This window comes from Panthera leo, chromosome A3 (genome assembly GCF_018350215.1).
Source record: "Panthera leo isolate Ple1 chromosome A3, P.leo_Ple1_pat1.1, whole genome shotgun sequence".
NCBI classification, from domain to species: Eukaryota; Metazoa; Chordata; class Mammalia; order Carnivora; family Felidae; genus Panthera; species Panthera leo.
In genome coordinates, this window is record NC_056681.1 from 100,903,923 (window position 1) to 100,920,223 (window position 16,301).

The 16,301-nt window shown below is 48.9% G+C and overlaps 2 protein-coding genes across 4 annotated transcripts in view; one reads left to right on the forward strand and one right to left on the reverse strand.

Annotated features, from left to right (window-relative positions):
- The window catches only part of RMND5A (required for meiotic nuclear division 5 homolog A), a 78,580-nt gene extending 63,019 nt beyond the window's left edge, over positions 1-15,561 (forward strand). Inside the window, exons 9-10 of one of the 2 annotated variants that reach the window (XR_006200815.1) lie at positions 5,217-5,337; positions 14,789-15,561. Coding sequence is in view for 1 of the 2 variants with exons in the window: in XM_042932948.1 (XP_042788882.1) it covers positions 5,217-5,283 (67 nt within the window). In the remaining variant the exon portion in view is untranslated. Of the gene's footprint in view, positions 1-5,216; positions 6,308-14,788 lie in introns of those variants that run through there. The other variant, XM_042932948.1, reaches the window with a different exon arrangement.
- Positions 7,721-12,797, reverse strand: CD8A (CD8a molecule). 2 transcript variants are annotated; one of them, XM_042932956.1, is made up of 6 exons: positions 12,718-12,797; positions 12,234-12,629; positions 11,540-11,650; positions 11,209-11,319; positions 10,543-10,573; positions 7,721-7,833 (listed from the first exon to the last, which is right to left on the reverse strand). In XM_042932956.1, exons 1-6 carry the CDS (start codon positions 12,764-12,766, stop codon positions 7,782-7,784), a joined length of 750 nt encoding a protein of 249 aa, XP_042788890.1. In that variant the 5' UTR covers positions 12,767-12,797; the 3' UTR covers positions 7,721-7,781. The 2 variants fall into 2 exon arrangements, with proteins under 2 accessions (XP_042788890.1, XP_042788889.1); XM_042932955.1 differs by lacking the exon at positions 7,721-7,833 and adding an exon at positions 9,310-10,055.
- Positions 15,562-16,301: the final 740 nt, after the last annotated feature.

Sequence of the window (16,301 nt, forward strand, 5' to 3'; positions counted from 1 at the left end):
CAAGGATCTTTGTGTGCTGCTTTTGTGTATTTTTTAAGACTCATTCTTACGGGAGATTTCAGAATGTTTCCTACTTGGGAACAAGTGGGTCCTCGCTTGGGTCCCACCCCGTTGCTTTTGGAGCTAGTGGCTCAGGTGGTATATAGGTGAGGTCTGGCCAGCCCGGCCAAAGAGCTCACCACCTATCCCTGCAACGTGTAGGGCTCTCTAGGACTCAAAAGTGGAGTTTCCAGTAGTGTCGGCATCACCCGAGAGCTTGTGAGAAAGGCAGAATCTCAGGCCTCAGCCCAGATCTTCTGAATCAGAATCTGCACGCTTGTGAGAGAACTGGCTTCCCTTACGAGGAGCCTCTCGGATGCTCCCTATTTTCTGAGGTAAGGATCACGCCCACTGGGCAAAATTTACCCTTTTCTTGATGATTAAGACTTGAGTCCTCAAGAAAAGTTAAATTTAGTGTGCTTTGAATTCAGTTTGAGTACAGTTACTTTAAAAATCAGTGTACTTCTTTAAACACCCAGGCAGTTGAAAGGAGTGTTGTATTTGCAGCATGCCAAAATGCATTTCCCATCCCCTACCCACTAAAATGGGCAATGATGATCACCAAAGATGGAAAACCGGATTTTTTGTAATGGCAAGATAAAGCCTGGAAATGCACCCTTAGACCAAACTAAACAGTAGCTTGGTGCCCCTCACCCTCTCACAGAGGACACACTGTTTTGTGGCAGCCAGTAAGAAAATCTCATAACCCTGTATACACAAAGTTTATAGTTCTGAGACAAGTTTTACAAAATGAATGCTTCTAAAGTGTGATAACACTGATACTTTAGATTTATTTGTTAATGTTCACCAAGTCTCTAAGTTGATTTTATGACCTGCTAATGGGTCGAGATCCAATTTTAAAAACTTTGCATTAAGGGACAAGAGAATGATCCATTTGCAAAGCTACTTTGAAATCTCTGTCAGTATATGTATGTATGACAGAAAGTATTATACTCATTTTTTTTTAAATTTTTTTTTCCAAAACTTTTCCTTGTAGTGGGGTGTTCTTAACACTCCTATGAATCTTCTATGCTAACGTAACATACCTCAACATTGTAAGTAGTGCCTAGGAAAGCGCTACGTGACAGAGAATTTTGAGTTTCCTTGGAAAAGCCAGTGTTTCATTCTAAATACTGGCTTGTGCATTAGAATCCTTTCGTTTAATAACAGACAGATGTGTGTATGGTTTTTTTGCTTTCTTTTAAAGTCTAAAAAAATTTTTTTAACATTTTTATTTATTTTTGAGAGAGCACAAGTGGGGGAGGGGCAGAGAGTGAGGGAGACACAGAATCCGAAGGAGGTTCCAGGCTCCGAGCGGTCAGCACAGAGCCTGATGCAGGGCTTGAGCCCACAAACCATGAGATCATGACCTGAGCCAAAGGCGGATGCTTAACTGACTGAGCCACCCAGGCGCCCCAGATGTGTGTATGTTAAATGCAGAAAACATCTTACATACAATGATATGGCACCTTCAGTCATTCGACATGGGGTTTTTTTAAGGCATTGAGAGAGAACAGGGCCCTCCCTGGGCCTCCTGCAGCTTAGGACTGCTGGGAGGTAGAGAAAAGTAGAGCACCAAGACCCTTCTGGTGAGGTTAATTCCCACCAGTGACCTAACTACTGGAGGACAATGGGAGGGATGAGAAGGGAGAGATGTAATAAGTTGTGTATTTTTTTAATGTTTACTTATTTTGAAAGAGTGTGCACACGTGGGGGAGGGGCAGAGAGGGAGAGAATCCCAAGCAGGCTCCGCGTTCAGCATGGAGCCTTACGAGGGGCTCGATCTCAGACCATGAGATCATGACCTGAGCTGGATTCAAGAGTTGGATGCTTAATTGACAGCCATCCGTGCACCCCATAAGTTGTGTATTTTTAAGGCCCACTCTGGCTACAGTAGGATGAAAGATGGTTGGGGAGGGGATGAGGTTAGAGCAGGGGAGGCCAGTACAGTAAGCAATTAAAGTGAGTATTGAGCATTGTATGTCCTGAGAATAGAATGGTGAACAAGACAAACTTGGTCTCTACTCAGTGGAGACCCAGATATTGTGAGAGTGAGAAATCCAATGAAGAAAACCCAGCAAGATGTTTTTATCATAAAATGTCAGTGCTCTGAACGTTTTTATAATTCAGAGAACCAATTTATGGTGAGGTCTCTTAAATGATGGGCTTCCTTGCCCTGGTGTTCTAAAATACACTCTCCATTCTTTCTGTCGTCTACATTTTCTAGAAAGGTGAATTTCTCACTTCAGACTCTATATGTTGGTCTCTACACTACATGGGTTGTATGATTTTCTGCCAATTTCTAGTCAGGAGGGATCTTTTTAACTCCGTTTGAAGGCTGCATTCAGCCACTGTGCAAGGGCCGCCGTTCAAGGAAAGGACTTTGATGTTGTTTCCCCTCTAGAAGAAAAGTGTTCTTTAAAAGGAAACCTGTTATTTGTCAGTGTTCAAGACTAATCATTTTGGGAGTTTCTGAACATGCACTTAAGGTTTCCTTTCATTCTTAAGACCCTGTTGCTTCTAGTGATTTTAGATTAGTGAGCTCATCAATTAGTCCTAAAGAGGAATTGTACAAGACATTATTAAATTGTCATGAAAGCTTTGAGAAGTAGTACAGGAAATTTGGGCAGATGGCCTTTGACTTGACTAGTGTGTACCAGTGGCATGTGAAGAGTAGGCAGTCTAGGGTTTTTGCCGTCAGGGGCCCAGGCTCCTGTTCTCCACAACCTTAAGGTGTGGCTTCAGTTTCACCTCTTTGTTAGACATATAACTGTGTTAGGCAAAAAGAGGAGGAAAGGGGTGGGAAAAGGAGCTTGCAGTTGAATTAGCCTCTTTGAAGAGTCTCCTAGAAGCTCCAGCCAATGACTTATTAGCCACACTTGGCTGGGGGCAAGTCTGGGAAATGTCTGGGCACATCACCCCCTGTAATACAACAAGGGTTCTGCTGGTAAGGGAAAAGGGGAGAATGGTTGGTAGGCAAGCAACCTGCGAATTCTACCCCCCTGCACTGTGCATCTCAGCCAGGAAACAGGTGACATTTCATTCACATAAAGGAATAAACCATCAGCACCAGCGGTCAGTGCAGCCTTCCACCTGCCCTGAGATATTAGACAAATGAGGAGTTAGCTATCCCTGAACCATCTCCATGAGCTGCATTTCTTGGCCCCTCTTGGTATTTGTTTTAGAAGCAAAGCCCTCACCCTAACTTCAGACAGGATCCCTACTCTACCCTTGTTCTAGAACATACTCTTTCCCATTTGTTTCATTTCAGAGCAGGTGGTAACCTTCGTTTTCTACCTTGGGCAGCATAGGTGAAAAAAAAATACTTTTGGTTTGAGGTGCTTACAGAGAGTTTAGAGAACTTCTAAATTTTAAAATTAAAAACAACGTAGGGGATATAGTCAATGGTATTATTAACACATTATATGGTGACAGATGGTAGCTACACTTGTGGTGGCATAGCATAGTGTATAGAGTTGTTGAATCACTATGTTGTACACCTGAAACTAACATCGTGTCTTAACTATACTTCAATTAAAAAAAGGTGGGGGCGCGGGGGCGGCGCCTGGGTGGCTCAGTCAGTTAGGCATCTGGCTTTGGCTCAGGTCACGATCTCACAGCTCATGAGTTCGAGCCCTGCGTCGGACTCTGTGCAGACTGCTCAGAGCCTGGAGCCTGCTTTGGATTCTGTGTCTCCCTCTCTCTCCCTCCCCAGCTCATGCACTCGCTTGCTCTGTCTCTCAAAAATAAATATTTAAAAAAAAAAAAAAAAAAAAAAAAAGGCAGGTAAGATACTCAGTAATAGCGTAGCAGCTGAGAGTTTGGGCTACAGGATTGGACCTGAGTTCAGACCTTGATCCCACCAGGTTCTAGTGTGATCTTGGGCAAATGACCAAAACTTCCTATGCCTTAGTTTTCTCATCTGTAAGAAGAATAGTACTAGTTCCTACTTCATCGTTCTGATGAGGCCCAAATGAGAGAGCGGGCCCATGCCGAGTGCTAAATAACTGGTAGCTATTATTTTATTTCAGTCGCTAAAACATAAGAACAAATGGCATCTGCAGATCACAACCACCTAAAGGAGAGCAGAAAAGGGGAATTAGTAACTGGCCTGCAAAAGTGAGGTTTCCCAAAGTGGTGGGGGCTTCAGTAGGTGGTGAGGTGACAAAATGGTAGAACACACAGGCTTTTTCTGCTCTGCCAACTTTATTCGACGGCTGTAAGGATGGTGGAGCTCTCTCGCAGCAGGGCGGTGGGGGGCGTAAGGGGTGGCACTCAGAAGGTGAGGCTGAGGGGAGCTTCAATGACAGTGTGAAGGCTGTGTGCATCTGGGAGTGAGCTCTCCTGAGGTGAGCTGCGCAGGAAGGGTTGTCCTCCCTAGCACTGGGATGCTGAGATCCCTGGGTACATACATAAATGTGTATCTGTTGGAAATGGTTACTGTGTGCCCATTTCTGAGAATAGGAATTGGGAGAATCAGGTGACTGCATTCAGAGTGTAATAGGTACTACACCAGTTTTGAAAAATTGGTACTTTTTTCGTATACATTTTGTTACTATGTTCCAGGAGCTGTTCCAGGAGCTTAAAAATACATTTGAACTCATATCCTTCCCAACAACCTTTGAGGTAGGGACTATCATTACCCCCATTTTACAAGTGGGGAGACAGAAGTTTCGAGGCCTTAAGTGCTTGCTAGAGAACACACAAAGTAGCAGAGCCAGGAAGCTGCCTTCACAGCCTCTGCATTTAACTTAATCTAAGGCAATCGTGGCCTCCTTCAGTTCCTTTTGGTGGAGAAACATAGCTCAGGCTTCTTTTAGGAGCAGGTTAGGTGGTACCTGACCCTCGTGGTCACAAAACTGTGTGCGGGGGGAAGAATCTGCCCCCGGGGCTGGAGGAAGGGGTGGCTTCTTGCTGGTGAAAAAGAGAAACTTCTCCCCCTCTCAGTGGTTGTGGAGTCATGCGGGATGTTCAAGTGTAGGGTGGGATCTCTGAAGAGCAGTGTCACAACTGGAGAAAGAAACGACAAAGTTCTCTGACTTTTTTTCTTCCGCCAATGGGGTATGTTTTGTTGAATGAATGAATGTTAAGTGAACTGCCTTGGAGCTGTTTCCAGCCAACTGTGACCAAGTTAACTGCATAATGGAGAACTCATTTCTCTACTTCCTGTTTTTCAGGGTCCAAAGAATGTGTTGTGGGCATCATCCTCCAGGGGGAGTTTGTAGAACCAATGCTTCAGGCTAGAACTTGCAAGTGAACCATGACCTGGACCTGAGGCTGCCAGCTTTGAACCATGAGGTGCTTCTTGTGCCTGTGCAGGATGAATGGCGGGTGTTTGTGGTTGCCAGCAAGCCCTGAGCCTAAATTCACAGCCCACCTTGAACATGCTTTAGGCCTCAGCCTGCACATTGTTTTTCTATTTTCTCCCTGGTCCTGAGCGCCAACTCTAATGCATACCTTTTCCTATGTTGATACTTTGAATCCCCAAAGTAGTGTTTACCATCTTAGTTGTGGTAAGTATGGTGTGGTAAATTAGGGAGTATGAAAAAATCAGTAAGTCTTGAACCCTCTCCAGAGCCTCCCCAGTGCGGCTTCCCTGCTGCTCATCACCTGAGCTGAAAGCGGAGGAGGGAAGGCCCTTTTCCTGCCTTCACCCTGGCCCTGGTTCTTTGACATTGGCCCTCCACAGCCAGCGCCATGAGGAGGCCGGATGCTCCTTGTCACCCTTTTCAGGGACCCAGGGACAGCTTCCACAGGCAGCTCTGAGCCTGGAGCCAGCTCTGAGCTGAGTCTCAGTCCCTGGACTGGCGTCTGGTTCTGGTCAGCTGGATATGTTCGGGGAGGAGGGGGGCAGGGGCAAGACTTTGTCTTATGGGAAGTTTCTTAGCTTTCACAACTGCCTTTTCACATTTGCGACACTTTTTCCTCTTGATTTCTGTTCCTTAAAACTTTTGGTTTTTGAAAATTAAGGTTGCCGAAGGCAGTTTTAGGAAGGCAGGGAAAGTTCTCTGTGGACCTGGTGCTGGCTGTGTTGAGTGTGTTCACGTAATGACGTCTTGGAGCTGCTGTATACTTAGGATTTGGGCACTTTTCAGTATGTATATTTGACCTCAACCACAGCCTGAAGATTTTATGCTTCCTTATTAGAGGTATCAGCTCATCTGTTACCACGAAAGAACAAAAGACAAGGTGTTGCGAGAAGACGCTAATCAGTTTTTCTTTTTAAGTTTATTTATCGATTTTTGAGAGAAAAAGCACAAGCAGGGGAGGGGCAGAGAGAGAGAGGGAGACACAGAATCCAAAACAGGATCCAGGCTCTGCCCGAGCTATCAGCACAGAACCCAGTTCGGGGCCCAAACCCACGAACCATGAGATTATGACCCAAGCCAAAGTCGGATGCTCAACCGACTGAGCCACTCAGGGGCCCCAAGGCTAACCAGTTTTAAATGATGTGAAAATAGGGGAGTGCACAGTGAAAGTAGGGACCGACCCAGTCATTTTACTTTTAGGTTTTTACCCTAAAGAAACAAAGCTGTGTGCAAAGTTTTGTCAGCGTTATTACAGTAGTGAAAAACTGGAAACTTCAATCCTGAGTAATAGTTAAATACATAAAAGATGCTACAATCAAAAACGGAGTGCTATCTTGTCCTTAAAAAGCATGCCATAAATGTTTGTTTTTTAAAGCCATTTATAAACACACAGTGCAATCCCACTTTTTAAAAACAGAAGTATGTACTTCACATACATGCATAGAAAATAGAGAATGTGCACCGTAATATTAACAATGGACTATACCCGAGACAAAGAATTACAGGTGATTCTTATTTCCTTATCTACGTTTTTTTCTTCCAAGCAGCACTCACTGCTTCCGCAAGTCCATAAGAGAGGAAGTGTGCATGTAGGGCAGCATGCTTGGCTCTCAGCTTCCTTACCAGACTGACACGCAAATCACACTCGGAAAGGAGTGGTCTCCCCTCCTTCATGGGCCCCTCTGCAATGCAAGGGCTGGGCGAGCAGTTTTGTCCCCCTCCCCTGCAGATTTCACAGAGATTTTCTTCATGTGCCAGGATTCAGTTAACCCTTTCCGTTTTGAGGCATTCCTACTCCATACAGTTTCACACTTCATAATTTACAAAGTCTGATACTATTCAACTACATTATCGAACTCTGAAAGGCAGAAGTTCTCTTATTCTATTACCTCTTTGGGGCTATGGCTCTATCACTGGTGCTCAAGAAATAATTTGTGCCCTTGAGGTTTGAGACACAACACCCCACGCTGAAACAGAGGTCTCCAGAAGAAAGATCTGAATGGCTGGAGGAAGAGCCCTGAACCTTGCTGTGACTCTGATCAAGCTGCCCCCCCCCCCATCCCTGGATGTCCACTGAAGAGGTTTGGGCTAAGCTATGTCAAGGTTCCCTCCTCCCCCACCAGCTCTAACCGCCAGATTCCGAGAACATGGCTCACAGTAGCTCTGGCCTGCCCACCCTTTACCCCAGTGCGTGCACACAATGGTATCGTAACCCTTGCGGTGTATTGTAGACATACAGTCTTGTTTTGTGTCAACTGAGGAAAACACATAAAGAAAAAGTCACTTCCCCACCCCACCCCCATGAAAATAATAATGAGAACAGATACATTAAGAAGGAAGCTGGAAAAACAGAAAGGGAAGGACTGTTACTGTCCTCATAAAGAGAGTTTTATTTGGTCTTGTAGTGGCTGGTGCATGGGGCCCATCTCCATGTTAGACGTATCTTTCTGAAGGGCTAGGCTTGCCTCCTGCTCTGACCACGGGCCTGAAAGAGAGACAGGTGACCAACTGTTACTGCAGCAAGAGCCCCCACGGTGTGATGCAACATCCATGCATGTCTCCCCACCCTCTCCAGCCTCCCGGCCCCTACAGGGCCTGAGGACTTGTCCCTGGAACACCAGCATGGGGCTGGGTGAGTGATGTCAGCAACCCTGTCAAGCATCACGTGTCTGTCGTCTCGCGGTCACAGCTACCTGAGGAGTGAGGGGCACTGGGAATGAGAGACTGGAGAACTTGCCCAAGGTCACATATCTAGGAGGTGGTGGAGCCAGGGTCTGAACCCAGTTTGTCTAGCTTCTTGGAGCCTTTGTCAGGGTACCCATGGAGGTGACAAAAAGAGGCTGATAACCAACATCATCAGTTGACCTGATTCTCAGCCCCTGGGAGGATCACAGGGATAGGGGAGGATGTGAGCAAACCACCACCATCAGCCACGCAGAGCTACTTTATCTCACACAAACAACCCACATTTGATGTCACACTAAAAATGTGTGTTAATTCAGTACTGGGCTAGTGCCTCCTAAATGGGCTAATGCATCATGAGTGTCATGTCTACGCACACCATCCTCCCAAACGTCTCTGTGGAAGCTGAGCTGCCCTCAGTCATCACTAGATATGTTAACTCAGGCATGTGGATCCCTGAGATATGCTTACTCAGTATAGCTTTGCATTCTAGGGCAGAGTTGCGTTCTCAGTTCCTTTTTCTTTTTTTAAGTTTATTTATTTTGAGAGAAAGAGTGCATGGGAAGGGCAGAGAGACAGAGAGAGAGAGAGAATCCCAAGTAGGGTCTGCACCGTCAGTGCACAGCCTGATGTGGGGCTCAGACTCACAAACTGTGAGATCATGACCTGAGCCAAGATCAAGAGTCAGACATTGAAACAACTGAGCCATCCAGGTGCCCCTCTCCGTTCATTTCAGAATGAGAATTTTCAGAAAAGATACAGATAAGGGATGATTCTCCTCCAAAAGCTCCCAACTGCACCCCAAGTACCTGAAAATGCTAAAAATCTTTCTCTGTTTTGAAAGGGTCTTTATCCCCTTGTTATAGCATTTAAAACAGGCATTGGAAATTCATTACATTTCCATTGTTACATATCTATATCTATATCTATATCTATATCTATATCTATATCTATATCTATATATATAAAGATATATGCGATAGTGAAGTTGACTTCCTGCAGGGAAATATCAAGGAGTGTGAAATGCAAACCCTAGGAATGAAACTTGAAATAATTTGGGGGCGCCTCAAAAATTAATGACTCAGTTAAGTGTCAGAGTCTTGATCTCAGCTTAGGTCATAATCTCACAGTTGGTGAGTTCAAGCCCCACATCGGGCTCTGCACTGATGGTGCAAAGCCTGCTTGGGATTCTGTCTCTCCCTTCTCTCTGCCCCTCCCCTGCTTGTGTGTATGTGTGTGTGTGTGTGTGTGTGTGTGTGTGTGTGTGCATGCGCCCATGCTATCTCTCTCTCAAACTTAAAAAACAAACCTTGAAATATTTTTATCTACTGAAAGAAACCAGTGAATATAATTCTTACATGTTATCCTTAAACAACCCCATCCCCCAACCCCCCAATCGTAGGAAGCAGCTTGAGTTTTGGATAGACATCGCAGCTCTGCTACCTGCTGATTGTATGGCCTTGGACAAGTCACTAAATGTCCTACCCATTAGTTTCCTCATCTGAAAAATGGTGGTCATTGTAACTACTTGTAAAATTGTTATGAAACTTGAAATTAATATATATATGTATATATATATGTATATATATGGCTAGTAGCTGGGACTCTGCAGGCTTTATCAAGTGGTTTATTATTATCGATAATCTGGGTGTCATCATGTCTCTGCCGTCTTTAGTGGGTTTCTTGAGCTGAGCTGCTAATCTGTGAGATGGGACTGTGGTATCTCTCACATGGGGTTGCTGTGTGGATAAGAGAGATCCTGAGTGTAGCCCCACCACAGTGCAGGGCTCCAGTGGTGCCAGTGAGATGTTAGGGCAGGGCTGCCTCAGCCTAAGTTCAAAGGACAGTGGAGACGGAGACCTCTCTTCCAGACACTGGTCTTTGTTTTTGTTTTTTTCCTGATCATTTCAGAATGATCACAGCCTGGAATTGGATCAGGGAGTCACTTGAGCTGCCAGATAGTTAACTGCCCCTGCCTCTGGTTCCCTTTTCTTCCATTCCAGTCCTTGGTCATAAATCCAGGCCCTGCATTGACACAGGGAAATTAGGAACCTAGACCATTGTTTATTTGGTTCCCTGATAGAAGATTGGCTCTCTCTCAAAACACTAGACTCTCAAAAATCTAGAACAAGCAAGTGGGAAGGAAAAGTTTTCTTAAGAAAACAATAAAAGCCAGCTGGAATCATCCAGATGAAGAGACCTCAGGTCTTTGAGGAGCTAGGATTGATTCATTGGGGGAATGCTTCAGATGGGATTTTTGGTGCTAGGCCAAATAAGAGGGAGATTTACTATAGTCACACTGCTCTCCCCATTAGCCCAACCTGTGCCCCCATTTCCCCCACAGTGCCTGCCTTGTGCCTCTCTTTGCTCAAGAACTATGCTGATTCTCTGCTCCCAGAATTCCACTGCTGTGGCCTCTCTCTGGGAAGGGTTCCCACCGACTGCTGTTTGGGAAGCCCGGCCTCTGCCCAGGGCTGCCCAGTGTTAGGCCCAGGGATTACAAAACACTCACCTCGGACATTTGCAAACACGTCTTCGGTTCCCTGGATAAGAAAAAGAAGGGGTAAAGTGACTGACCCCCCCCCCCAACAGTCCCCAGATAGAGTTTCTCCCTCCCTTTTCCTATTTCTTTAGGATTATAACTTTTGAGAGCCAGGTAAGGGAATTTTCCTTCCCTCTTCTCATCAATTTTAAAAAGCATTGAAAATACAGATGTGGGTTAAGATGGGTTAGTACAGTTACCCACGGTGGGACCCAAAGTAGTAGGGGATTCATGAGGAGGCGGCTAAGGGTCAGTCTCAACTTCTCATGGTTTTGACCAGCCTTTCTGGGCACTGGTCCCAAGGCCACAGCGGCAGCCTCCCCCGCGGGCGTTTGTGATAAGCCAGGATCTGTGCGCTCGCTTGTCCTTAGCCAATGGACTCACCACAGCTACGGCCCCTGGGATAAGGGCTCTGTCGTCGGGAAAATGTCCCGGAGAGTGGAAAGCAGAGGGACAAGGGACTTTCTCGAGTTCTGTCTCCAGGAAAAAAATGGGCCCTGCCTTACCCTACAGTGCAGCTCGGAGTCCCAGAAATCTCCATCCTGTCTGCGGGCAAGGGCTGCTTAGAGCAAGCCGCGCAATCGGAGTCAGTGGAGCAGACCGCTTCCCGTAACTCCGCGCTTCCCTAGGACTTACTGTGGTTGCAAATGACGGTGATGACCAGCGACAGGAGAAGGAAGGCGCAGGTCCCAGCCAGGGGTGCCCAGATGTAGATGTCACAGGACAAGTCCAGCCCACTTGCTTCCACTGAAGACACCGAAAACGCCGACATTTACGAGCCGGCCGGCGATCCTCCCACCCCATACCACCAGCTTGGGCCTGTCTCTTGGGTCCGGGTCTGTTTTCCCACCACGTGGACAGCTTTCGCCTCTACCTCCAGGATCAGGGCTGGCCCTAGCGGGGGCTCTCCCTGCGGTCCGCACGGCCCCTGGCCGGTTCCCGCCCCGGGACCTTGTGCCTGTCTCACCTGTGCTGCCCGCTGAAGGCTGGCAGGTCCCCGGGCGCAGAGACACCCGCTGCGACGTGGTGATGGGCGCCTGAGTGGGCGGTCGCGGCGCGGGCGTAGTGGTGGGCTTGACTGCGGGAAAAACACAGCCTAGTTGGAGTCGGACCGGGGACATCTACCTTAACCCTCCCCACTGCCCCACGCGCCTCTGCCCCAGGGGGCGCCTCCTCCGCGCTCGCGGATCTCTGCACTCAAGGCGGGGAGACGGATTAGGGACTTCGAGGATTCGCGCTCACCCCTTTGCGGCGCGCGCGGTACCCTGCCGAGTCCCCGGCTCCGCCAAGCGCACCCGGCGCCTCGGACCGGAACGCAGGAGCCCGCTCCCGGTCACCCAGCCTCTCTCCATGGCTCAACCCGCAAGCTTGCGGGCTTGGGTTGATATCCGCCGGTCACTGACGAGCAAACGCTGACTCACAGAATTTAAGTAACTGCCCAGGAGTAGACGAGCACCCGAACTCGAGCCCAAATCGGCCGGACCTAAGAAGCCATCTTCAGCCTCGACCCAGCAGCATCTTAGCCTCAGCTTCCTCGTCTGTGAAATGGGAGCAGTATTAAGGAGCCCCCCCCCCCACACACACACACAAGGTCTCTAAGAGGCTCGAAAGCGGGGGGTTCGTGTGAACACGGGTTCAGAGAGGAGTCCTAAACCGCATACCGAGAGGTGCCGCGCCCTGGGCGCTCGGACCTGGCAGGAAGACCGGGACGAAGGCGCTGAAGTACAGAACGGAGTTGCTCACGACCGAGCAGAAATAGTAGCCTTCTTCCTCCTTGCGGAATCTGTGCAGGGTGAGACTGTAGAGGGTGTCCTGAATCCTCTGGCCCGAGATCTGTTTGGGGTCCAGCCCCTCGGCCAACTTGGTCCGGCTTCTGGAGAGGTACGCCAGGAAGATGGGGCGGGCGGCAGGTTCGTTCTTCTGGAAGAGCCAGGTGCAGCCCGGCGCCGCGCTGGACGGCAGCACCTCGCACTGCAGCTCCACCCGCTGGCCGAGCCTGCCCTCCACCTTCCCGGGCGATAAGCGGAACGGGCTCGGCCCGGCGGCTGCGGCGGCATCTGCGGGTGGCAGGTGTCCAGACTGAGCCGGGAGCCCGGCGCCCCGCGTCTGCCCCGCCCCCGCCCTCCCCGAGGGTCGCCAACTCACGAAGCAGCAAGGCCAGCGGCAGGAGCTGGGCAGTCACCGGAGAGGCCATGGCGCACTCGGCGCTGAGTGACACGAGCGGACGCGCGCAGGAGCTGGTGGGACCCCGAGGGGAGAAGTTGCGCCCTTCGCCGGCCGGCCGAGGAGCCAGATTTCGCGTTCGGAGGATGTGATGTCATCCGAAGCCCCGTCGAGGAGAGTGGCCCTGTTTTTTCCGCGGTTGCCACCTTCCAGCCCGGTGAGGGGGCTGGGAGGGGGATGGTGGTCCGTGATCTAGATGGGCCATCGAAGTAGGCTTTACAGGACAGCTGGGGTCAGTGGAGAACTGCGGGTTTGTGGATGAAGAAAAAGGCTTGCAAATGACCCTCGGGAAAGGCTCTCTTGTGGGGGCGACGGAGACAGAGGTTTACAAGAGGTGAGGGTGAGGGTGAGCAGGAAAGCAGAGCACACACGTCCCCTTCCTCTGTAGTCACTCAGAATGTCTCTAGCAAGATGGGCACTGAGGGTTGAGGATGGAGAGGCGTTGATGATTTGCAAGCTTCTCTGGCCAGGGGACTCTGGGTGTTCCGCCGGAAGGAGACTACCATGGGGCAGGGGCCACTCAGCCTTGTGTGGTACTGGCGGTCAACTGCCGACCACCCCCGTGGAGATTTCTCCCTGTTGCTAAACTTCACCTCACAGGTTTTGTTTTTTTTTTTCTTGTATGGTGTAGCCACTGCAAACAGTGGGGCCTCTACACCAGTGGCTCTTGGTGTAGACCTTCAGTCTTGGCTAGACCTTCAGTCTAGACCTTGGCTAGACCTTCTTGGCTAGACCTTCAGTCACCCTGCCATGATCATTATTCTCATAAAGGGGATCTGAGAGTGTGACTCCTGGAGGCACCTATCAAATCCAGGACTGAATGGGAACTGAAACACGGGTTGGGTCCTCCCAACCTCTGCCCAGTCCCCTGGCCCTGCATTCTCACCGGGACTTGAGGTCGTCAAAACTCCTCTTGCCTTCGTTGTTCCCTTTGCGGGAAATACCATTCTGTTTAAGCCCTGGGGCCGGCTCCAGTGCTGTGGGATTTAGACCTCATTCCTCCGTGTACCTGACTTTAGGTGCTTGGCAGGGACATGTGTGTAGCCTGGGTGAATGCCTGGGGGGAGACAGTTTTCTTCCCAGGCTCCTGCACACCGTGTCCCCTTCCTTTTTGTAGATTGCGGTCCTGAAACCTTCCGGCTCCAGTAGGATGCCCCTCCTCCCTTTTCTTATGGTTGCCTGAGCCTTTCTGCTTTGAATCCCATAATGAATGTACCTCACACTGTTGCTACTTCATTCTAGAGTCGAGCCACGTGGCATTATCTGTGCCATGTGTCTGCCCCACCTGTGAGTTTTGCCTGGCGAAGACTGTGTCTCAGACACCCCTCCCCACCATGTCACATCATAGCTTGGGGTGAGCTGTGCTTGCAAAACTTTAAGTGTTGAATGGGCTATAAAAAAAAAAAAAAAATTTTTTTTTAATGTTTATCTCAGAGAGAGAGAGAGACAGAGCATGAGCAGGGGAGGGGCAGAGGGAGAGGGAGACACAGAATCCGAAGCAGCCTCCAGGCTCTGATGCGGGGCTCGAACTCATGGACCATGAGATCATGATCTGAGCCAAAATCGAGATGCTCAACTGACTGAGCCACCCAGGCGCCCCTACCTGTTACATTTTCAAATGGAAGATGAGGGAGGCTGGGGAAGGAAAACCTTTTGTAATGATGGTTATGACTGTGGCTCACAGTAGGGCATCATCCCCTGGCATATAGATGTATACATGTGTGCGTGTGTCCCTGGCTGTGTATACACGGTGCTGTGCCTTAACTCACATGAATGAGGGTGATGGAGAAAGAGCCAAGACCAGACAGGCCATGTCTGTCTCCTGAAAGAGAGCTGCAGCTGGCTTGGAGGCCTTCCAGCCTTTCAGCTAAGAAAAGTGTCAGCCACGAGGGTGGCAGCCCCTTTGTACAGAGCACTACAGAGGGTTGAAGGGAGGGGGATGCCAAGGCAACGTGTGAAACAAAGGAGGCTTTGTGATATTTTTTTTTTACAGAATGTGGCGGATTCTCGATGCAACCACGAGGACATCCGCTCCGCAGCAAGCAGGAGAGCAGATGCAATCCGCGCGCAAATTCGGGGGATACTTGCATGCAGTAGGGCCAGGTGTGCAGAGGGCTGAGCGGGGCCTGCCCTCCCCTGCCAGGTGCATCCCCTACCCCAAGCCACGGCACTCCAGCGGGGTGGCGTGAAGAAACGAGAACTACACTCCGCCAGGCGAGCCCCTTCTTTTTAAAAACATCCAGAGAGAGACAAGGTAGGAGAGTCACCAGTTTCTGTGCTGAATTGAAGCAAGTCTTTGTTTTTCTGGAGGTGTTCGTTCTTAAAACGTGGAAGTAAAATCATCTTAACTGACATGACACGAAGACACTCAGAAGGCATACACGGGCAGGGCAGGGGTACGAAATTAATCAGGGCTCCGTGCCACAGCTCCTAAGACACTGACTACACGGACAACTTGAAATCAGTGGCCCTGCTGCCTCCTCTTGCCAATCCAGTTCTGTGGGGACAATACTGTCTCCTTGGAAGGAGTTAGCTTGTTTGGGCCTAGAAAGGCCTTTGGGTTCTAGAGTTGACAGGGCTTTGCTTTATCTCAGTGACAAACACCTGTCAACGTCACTCCCACTTTTTCTGGAGAATGTTTCAATCTACAGACACATTGCCAAATTGTATGTCTTTGAGTTTGCATTGTGTTGTTACATATAGATTTAGTTCATTCATTTAAAATGGTGTATAGTAGGGGCGCCTGGGTGGCTCAGTCGGTTGGGTGGCCGACTTCAGCTCAGGTCATGATCTCACAGTCCGTGAGGGCTGTGAGTTCGAGCCCCGAGTCGGGCTCTGTGCTGACAGCTCAGAGCCTGGAGCCTGTTTCGAATTCTGTGTCTCCCTCTCTCTGACCCTCCCCTGTTCATGCTCTGTCTCTCTCTGTCTCAAAAATAAATAAATGTTAAAAAATAAATAAATAAATAAATAAATAAATAAATAAATAAAATGGTGTATAGTAGCATTATCTTGTGAATACACGACAGTTCAGGGGTCCTCAAACCAGAGTATTCATACCCCTGGGGGACAAGGAGGCTGTCTGCGGGGATGCACGATATTTGAAGGGGCTCATTTTCCAGATCCTCAGCTGCCATTGGTTCTCTTTCCTAAGACGGATCTGCCCAGGAGCAGATGTCTGTGTCTTGTCTTCATGTTGATTCTCTTTCCCTGCCTTCTTTTTCATAATTGCTGTTTGCTTGCTTTAAAACAAAAAGGCAGACCTGCTACCATCCCGTACGTTACTGTGGGGCAATGCCCAGGAGGTTCGAAACCCTCTGTGGGCAACAAGGGGAAACACCCAGATATTTTTCATTCAATGCCCATTCCTTTAGGAATAAACATTTCTCCTGAGGAGAGTCCCGGAGATCCTGGCAAAGAGGGTGTCTGGGAGAAATGCTGAATGAGCACTTTATGGCCAACTCCTTGGCCCCATCACTTTACTCACCTCTCTTTTGGAGAGCTACAAT